General features: G+C 43.3%; 1 protein-coding gene and 1 long non-coding RNA gene across 2 annotated transcripts in view; one reads left to right on the plus strand and one right to left on the minus strand.

Annotated features, from left to right (window-relative positions):
• The window catches only part of LOC139561121 (tyrosine-protein kinase Tec-like), a 55,365-nt gene extending 48,385 nt beyond the window's left edge, over nucleotides 1-6,980 (minus strand). The window contains exons 1-3 of the mRNA XM_071378002.1: nucleotides 6,786-6,980; nucleotides 2,644-2,823; nucleotides 107-208 (exon numbers count right to left, since the gene is read on the minus strand). Of these exons, the coding sequence (XP_071234103.1) occupies nucleotides 107-208; nucleotides 2,644-2,781 (240 nt within the window). The 5' untranslated portion in view covers nucleotides 2,782-2,823; nucleotides 6,786-6,980. The remainder of the gene's footprint in view (nucleotides 1-106; nucleotides 209-2,643; nucleotides 2,824-6,785) is intronic.
• A 50-nt stretch (nucleotides 6,981-7,030) lies between these two features.
• Nucleotides 7,031-7,861, plus strand: LOC139561122 (uncharacterized). Its single transcript, XR_011672062.1, has 2 exons — nucleotides 7,031-7,150; nucleotides 7,386-7,861. It is a non-coding gene; the product is annotated as an uncharacterized lncRNA (long non-coding RNA).
• Nucleotides 7,862-8,899: the final 1,038 nt, after the last annotated feature.

Genomic DNA, 8,899 nt, shown 5'->3' on the forward strand with positions numbered 1-8,899 from the left:
TGGGGGGGGGGGGGAGAGGCCACCATTAACACTGTACACTAACAGACCACCTGGTAGGGGGGGGGGGGGTCTACCCATCATATTGGCTGTATATGTAACACCACACCTGGAAGGGGTATTTGTTCTGACAGGGTATGACTCCGTCATTCTTCACGATCTCCACACACCTGACTTTCTGCAGGTCGATCGACCCCTTCTTAAACTTCTTCTGTGAACAACGAACAGAGAGACAGAACACGGTGAGGTTTTGGACAGGAGAGAGAGACAGAAGGACAGACCACAGTGAGGTTTTGGACAGGAGAGAGAGACAGAAGGACAGAACACAGTGAGGTTTTGGACAGGAGAGAGACAGAAGGACAGAACACAGTGAGGTTTTGGACAGGAGAGAGACAGAAGGACAGAACACAGTGAGGTTTTGGACAGGAGAGAGAGACAGAAGGACAGAACACAGTGAGGTTTTGGACAGGAGAGAGAGACAGAAGGACAGAACACAGTGAGGTTTTGGACAGGAGAGAGACAGAAGGACAGAACACAGTGAGGTTTTGGACAGGAGAGAGAGACAGAAGGACAGAACACAGTGAGGTTTTGGACAGGAGAGAGAGACAGAAGGACAGAACACAGTGAGGTTTTGGACAGGAGAGAGACAGAAGGACAGAACACAGTGAGGTTTTGGACAGGAGAGAGACAGAAGGACAGAACACAGTGAGGTTTTGGACAGGAGAGAGACAGAAGGACAGAACACAGTGAGGTTTTGGACAGGAGAGAGACAGAAGGACAGAACACAGTGAGGTTTTGGACAGGAGAGAGACAGAAGGACAGAACACAGTGAGGTTTTGGACAGGAGAGAGACAGAAGGACAGAACACGGTGAGGTTTTGGACAACAGAGAGACAGAAGGACAGAACACAGCGAGGTTTTGGACAGGAGAGAGACAGAAGGACAGAACACAGCGAGGTTTTGGACAGGAGAGAGACAGAAGGACAGAACACGGTGAGGTTTTGGACAGGAGAGAAACAGAAGGACAGAACACAGTGAGGTTTTGGACAGGAGAGAGACAGAAGGACAGAACACAGTGAGGTTTTGGACAGGAGAGAGACAGAAGGACAGAACACGGTGAGGTTTTGGACAGGAGAGAGACAGAAGGACAGAACACAGTGAGGTTTTGGACAGGAGAGAGACAGAAGGACAGAACACAGTGAGGTTTTGGACAGGAGAGAGACAGAAGGACAGAACACAGTGAGGTTTTGGACAGGAGAGAGACAGAAGGACAGAACACAGTGAGGTTTTGGACAGGAGAGAGACAGAAGGACAGAACACAGTGAGGTTTTGGACAGGAGAGAGACAGAAGGACAGAACACAGTGAGGTTTTGGACAGGAGAGAGACAGAAGGACAGAACACAGTGAGGTTTTGGACAGGAGAGAGACAGAAGGACAGAACACAGTGAGGTTTTGGACAGGAGAGAGACAGAAGGACAGAACACAGTGAGGTTTTGGACAGGAGAGAGACAGAAGGACAGAACACAGTGAGGTTTTGGACAGGAGAGAGACAGAAGGACAGAACACAGTGAGGTTTTGGACAGGAGAGAAACAGAAGGACAGAACACAGCGAGGTTTTGGACAGGAGAGAAACAGAAGGACAGAACACAGCGAGGTTTTGGACAGGAGAGAGACAGAAGGACAGAACACGGCGAGGTATGTGCATAGCCACACTTGGTAACATTCACACAAGTTATCAAATGGGTCAAAAACACGACATATGTAGAAAAGTAATGGGAAATAAACTAGTTTGACTAACAGGAAATGGGACCAGTCAGACTGGAGACCTAAAGGAAATGGGCCCAGTCAGACAAGAGACCTAAAGGATGTGGGCCCAGTTAGACAGGAGACCTAAAGGATGTGGGCCCAGTTAGACAGGAGACCTAAAGGATGTGGGCCCAGTCAGACAGGAGACCTAAAGGAAATGGGCCCAGTCAGACAAGAGACCTAAAGGATGTGGGCCCAGTTAGACAGGAGACCTAAAGGATGTGGGCCCAGTCAGACAGGAGACCTAAAGGATGTGGGCCCAGTCAGACAGGAGACCTAAAGGAAGTGGGCCCAGTCAGACAAGAGACCTAAAGGATGTGGGCCCAGTTAGACAGGAGACCTAAAGGATGTGGGCCCAGTCAGACTGGAGACCTAAAGGAAATGGGCCCAGTCAGACAGGAGACCTAAAGGAAATGGGCCCAGTCAGACTGGAGACCTAAAGGATGTGGGCCCAGTCAGACTGGAGACCTAAAGGATGTGGGCCCAGTTAGACAGGAGACCTAAAGGATGTGGGCCCAGTCAGACAGGAGACCTAAAGGATGTGGGCCCAGTCAGACAGGAGACCTAAAGGATGTGGGCCCAGTCAGACAGGAGACCTAAAGGAAATGGGCCCAGTCAGACAGGAGACCTAAAGGAAATGGGCCCAGTCAGACAGGAGACCTACAGGAAATGGGCCCAGTCAGACAGGAGACCTACAGGATATGGGCCCAGTCAGACAGGAGACCTACAGAATATGGGCCCAGTCAGACAGGAGACCTAAAGGATATGGAACCAGATATGGGCCCAGTCCATACACCATGCCTCCATCGTACAGGGAACGGTATGTGTCTGCCAGTCTCACCTCAGCTCTGAACTCATAGTATGTGAGCTTGGTCTTGGTGAGGACGAACACTCTCTCCTTGTAGTTCAGCGGCGATGTTAACCTCTTCTGCTGAGACCGCTTGATCAGTGTCTCCTCCAATAGCGTGTCAGCACTCATCTTGGACCCGCCCACTCCCTCCACTCTGCCATCGAATACTGACTGGACCCACCCGGACAGGAGAGGAGAATAGAATACAAGCATATTGTAAAAATGCTACTATACGAAGGTGTTTAATCTGATTGAAAACAACCCCAGGTACTTTGCCCTTTGGTAGGTTGTGATATTAGCTTTGAAGTGATCTGATAATGGTACATTCAGTAGAAGTCCTCTCTCTTTTCTCACTAGATAAATCAATCCTTTACCCTCCTTTATAAAGCACCGCCTTTGGAAAGTTTTCAGACCCCTTGACTTTGTCCACGTTGTTTTTTTTTTAGAAATGTTTGCAAATTTAATCAAATGTACTGAAAATTGAGCTCAGGTGCATCCTGTTTCCATTGATCATCCTTGAGATGTTTCTACAATTTGATTAGAGTTCCACCTGTGGTAAATTCAATTGATTGGACATGATTTGGAAAGGCACACGCCTATATATAAGGTCCCACAGTTGACAGTGAATGTCAGAGCAAAAACCAAGCCATGAGGTCAAAGGAATTGTCCGTAGAGCTCTGAGACAGGATTGTTTCGAGGCACAGATCTGGGGAAGGGTACCAACACATTTCTGCAGCATTGAAGGTCCCCAAGAACGCAGTGGCCTCCATCATTCTTAAATGGAAGAAGTTTGGAACCACCAAGACTCTTCCTAGAGCTGGCCGCCCCGCCAAACTGAGCAATCGGGGGAGAAGGGCCTTGGTCAGTGAGGTGACCAAGAACCTGATGGTCACTCTGACAGAGCTCCAGAGTTCCTGTGTGGAGATGGGAGAACTTTCCAAAAGGACAACCATCTCTGCAGCACTCTACCAATCAGGTCTTTATGGTAGAGTGGCCAGACGGAAGCCACTCCTCAGCGGTAGGGACTGTGTGACTAGTCAGATTCGAGGCAAAGATGAACAGAGCAAAGTACAGAGAGATTGTTGATGAAAACCTGCTCCAGAGCACTCAGGACCTCAGACTGGGGCGACCCTATGCACACAGCCAAGACAACAGTGGAGTGGCTTGAGAGGATCTGCAGAGAAGAATCTGAGAAACTCCCCAAATACAGGTGTGCCAAGCTTGTAGCTTCATACCCAAGAAGACTCTAGGCTGTAATCGCTGCCAAAGGTGCTTCAACAAAGTACTGAGTAAAGGGTCTGAATACTTATGTAAATGTGATATTTCAGTTATTTTTAATTTTTTTATACATTTGCAAACATTTCTGAAAACGTGTTTTTTGCTTTGTCATTTTTGGGTATGGATCAGGATATTAAAAAATATCTATATTATTTTAATCCATTTTAGATTAAAGCTGTAACGTAACAAAATATGGAAAAAGTCTACGGGTCTGAATACTCTGAATGTAATGTACTCTGGCATTAAGCGTCTGAGCAATGAGAGGAAACTGAAATGTTTGTGTCTATCGTGTATTTCCGTTAGCTGATTTTATTTTTATTTTTTATAAAATAAAGAAAAAAAGGCGACCTATAATTAAATTACACCATTTTTTTTGCTCCTATATAGCAAATGGTACGCTTGTATATAGATTGAATGTAGGGCTGTCTCACACAAATGGTACGCTTGTATATAGATTGAATGTAGGGCTGTCTCACACAAATGGTACGCTTGTATATAGATTGAATGTAGGGCTGTCTCACACAAATGGTACGCATGTATGTAGATTGAATGTAGGGCTGTCTCACACTTTGTGCCAGACGTTGTTCAAACTTGGTTTAATTTTTCTGGATGCATTTTTTAAAATATATATATTTTTACTGCTCTAGGGAAATAATTATTCCTTGGATAACCATATTTATTATTATGTATTGATTTCTCCTCATGCGGTGCGCACTGCACAGAACACCAATAAATATCCCAATGTCCCAGGGCAGTGATTGGGGACATTGCCCGTGTAGGGTGCCGTCTTTCGGATGGGATGTTAAACGGGTGTCCTGACTCTCTGTGGTCACTAAAGATCCCATGGTACTTATCGTAAGAGTAGGGGTGTTAACCCCGGTGTCCTGGCTAAATTCCCAATCTGTCCCTCATACCATCACAGTCACCTAATCATCCCCAGTTTACAATCGGCTCATTCATCCCCTCTCCGATGTAACTATTCCCCAGGTTGTTGCTGTCAATGAGAATGTGTTCTCAGTCAACTTACATGGTAAAATAAGGGTAATACATTAAAAAAATATATATGTTTTTTTATGTTTCAATCAATCCCGGGTTGCCAAATGTCATTCATTCATACACACACACCCCCCCACACATCAACAAGCACACAACAGGTGCGTCTGAAACAAAGTTAATCAGTCCCTCAGAGAATACACTGTACTACATGCTGGCCTACTCATGCGTGACAGTGTGTGTAGATCCTTTTAGTTTGTTTTCAGGGGAATGGAACATCCTGTTGGCTTTAAATACATTACACTACATTCTGAAAGTATTCAGACCCCTTGACTTTTTCTACATTTTGTTACATTACAGCCTTGTTCTAAAATGGATTCAATTGTTCCTCTACCCCCTCAAATTTACACACAACAAAACCCCATAATAACAAAGCAAAACTGTACGTTTATTTATTGCTAATTTATATGTTTTTTAAATGAAATCTAATTTACATAAGTATTCAGACCCTTTACTCAGTACTTTGTTGAAGCACCTTTGGCAGCGATTACAGACTCAAGTCTTCTTGGGTCTTTTAGGAACCTTTTGGCAAACTCCCAGCGGGCTGTCATGTGCCTTTAACTGAGGAGTGGTTTCCGTCTGGCCACTCTACCATAAAGGCCTGATTGGTGGAGTGCTGCAGAGATGGTTGTCTTAAAAGCTTCTCCTATCTCCACAGAGGTAAAAGATAAAACATTTATTTTAGTAACTTGTTTCTATTAATTTCTAGCACATCAAGCTAACTTACAGAGTGACCATCGGGGTCTTGGTCACCTCCCTGACCAAGGCCCTTCTCCCCTGATTGCTCAGTTTGGCCGGACAGCCAGCTCTAGGAAGAGTCTTGGTGGTTCCAAACTTCTTCCATTTAAGAATGATGGAGGCCACTGCGTTCCGCAGCTTCGAAGGTCCCCAATAAATGTTTTGGTGCCCTTCCCCAGATCTGTGCTTCGACTCAATCCTGTCTCTGAGCTCTACAGACAGTTCCTTTGAACCTCATGGCTTGGATTTTGCTCTGACATGCTCTGTCAACTGTGGGACCTTATATAGACAGAAACATGTCAACGGAGCTCAATTTCGTGTCTCATCGCAAAGGGTCTGAATACTTATGTAAATAAGGTATTTCAGTTTTGTCTAAAAACCTGTTTTCGCTTTGTCATTATGGGGTATTGTGCGTTCATTGAAGGAAAAATATATGTAATCAATTTTAGAATACGGTTGTAAGGTAATAAAATGTGGGAAACGTGAAGGGGTCTGAATACGTTCAGAATCTGGTGGGCTTTCTGGAATAAGGACAAGCATATATTGTGGTAGAAAGGGCAATAGAGGATTAAAGTAATTTAATTCTCTATTTCTTCGAGGTCACGCGTGTGTGTGCGTGTGGCGCTTTCAGTGTACGGAATCTCCCTCAAACGTCTTTCCTAGTTTCTCTATACTGACCGCTTCTATTTATTTACCCGCACTCCTTTATACAGTCAATTTACAGGGTAGTCCAAAGGCATGTTACTACTTTGTATTTGTGGTACATTTTGACCAAATAAAACATGCTTTACGCGCGGACATAGGCAGTAGGCGACCCGCTGCGATAAGACACGCACTCACACCTGCCGCGGTTGTGATTTCTCTATGGACTTTGAGTAGATCTCCGTAGCCGATTCCGTTCCCTTCCAGACAGAAACCCGGTAGCTAGCCTACATATCTATAATCGCAACTCAGACAAACATTTGTCGGTCGTGTCGACATCTCGTTTATTGCACTGAAAGTAGCCAGTCGTTTCACCCGCAATTTAACTTTCCATGTGATATGATAAAGGAAATGCCCCTTACCTTTGCTTCCGAGAGTGAACTGCTATTCTTCTGACTCACTGACTGTCACTATGTGGCCAGCAGAACCAGGAAGCGACACAGACTGCCCTAGTGTACACTATTTCACGCGGTGCCGCGCGGTGAAACACTACTTCTTATTCATTTTCAATTGAAGGAACGCGGAGAGGACGAGGGACCGTTGGGCGGCGCGGAGGAAGCGATTAAGGTCAACGTTTCCCAACTTTATGCAAATCACCAGCGGCGACCGCTGAGCGATGACCAATCATATCGAGTGGTTTCCATGACGAATTTGACGCAATGCGACCCAAGGTAGGAGACTTTCTTCATCAAAGATGGCGGACAAAAATACTAGGACGTATGCAAATGTAAGTGATTATAACATCATAACAAATCATGTAAAAAAATATACAGTTGAGAGGAATATCTTAGTTAATGTAGAGACAAACGATTATGCATATTTTTTTTCTTCGTAATGTTAATCGACGAAAATCGCTATTTAGCAAGCTAGCTGAGTAGTTAACATTAGCCAGCTAGCTGGTTAGCTTTATGGGTTGTGTGACATGAGTTTGAAATTGTAATTCTGGTTGTTTAATGTTTTAGGGACTCCTAAGAAAACCAGCAAACCAGGCTGTCGTCTTGGGAAACAGTGGATGTAAAGAATCTAGCTTGCATTGCTGATATTTGCCGTGCAATGCAGCTGAAGTAACGTAGCAAGCTAACCATGTTCTTGCTTATTGTGCAGTGGAGGATACAAATGCCTGTATGCCTATGGATGTGTAGCTAGCTATCTAGCCGATCTGTGTATGAACCCTAAAACGTTTGGTATACATATTAGTTCAGAACCTAGCTATGAACCTCAACTATCGTAGCCTGTTGTATCCAATTCAAAACAGTCTGAATGACATTTAATGAAGCCTATGGATTGAGTAGAATATAATATAACTTTGTGCCAAGGATGCAACTCGTAATTACATGTAGTTATTACCATGCACGAGGTCCCCACATTGTAGCCTGTACATTTAATATATTCACTTATCATGTACTCTACCTTGGCAAATAAAGGTGCAGTTTAGGTATGAATGTCTTTGAGATTATTTTTCAGTCATATCCAACACCAAGAGTATCAAACTCCAGTATTTGAATGATGCTGTGTCTGCCTGTATGTATTACAATTATACACTTCAACAGTGTACAAATACTCCTGGTCCTGGAACATCAATGGTTACACATTGTAACTATGCAATAGACTATAAACATGATTTAACTAGTTAAAGGCTGATTTCTAATTCATATATAGAGAAATATAATTGAGGAAAAAAAGTACACTACACTTCCTATGTATCATGTAAATACTCTAAAAAACGGTTCATCTCAATATCTAATTTCCTTCATCTGCATTGATCTGATAAATTAAACTTTATTTGTCACATGCTCCCGAATACAACAGATGTAGACCTTACCATGAAAATATGAATTGGTTTTTAACTGACTTACCTAGTTAAATAAAGGTTCAAAAAAATAATAATCAACAATGCAGTTAAAGAAATAGAGTTAAGAAAATATTTACTAAATAAACGAAAGTTAAAAATAAAAATAAAATAAAAAGTAACATAAGAAAATTACACAACAATAACGATGCTATATACAGGGGGTTACGGTACCGAGTCAATGTGCGGGGGGCATAGGTTATTCGAGGTCATTTGTAAAGTGACTATGCATAGATAATAAACAGCGAGTATCAGCAGTGTAAAAAACAAATGATAGGTGTAGTATTTAATCAAATGAGAGATTTAATTTCAACCAGTAGAGAATGCAGGAAAAAGGAAACCGCACACTACTCTTGATAGTATCACTGATCTTTAATCAGCTTTACGTATCGGCCTCACGGCCTTCGTCAGAGCTTTACGTATCGGCCTCACGGCCTTCGTCAGAGCTTTTGTGACCAGTAGAGAATTCAAAACGCTTTATTGAAAGAAGTTCATTATCCAAGTGTTATAAATACATAATACATGAATTATAAATATTATAATTGTAATATATTATAAATACATTTAGTTTCCATCTCCTGTTTAGAGAGAGAGAGACAGAGAGAGAGAGAGAGAGAGAGAGAGATG

The sequence above is a fragment of the Salvelinus alpinus genome, chromosome 31 (assembly GCF_045679555.1).
Source record: "Salvelinus alpinus chromosome 31, SLU_Salpinus.1, whole genome shotgun sequence".
Taxonomy (NCBI): Eukaryota; Metazoa; Chordata; class Actinopteri; order Salmoniformes; family Salmonidae; genus Salvelinus; species Salvelinus alpinus.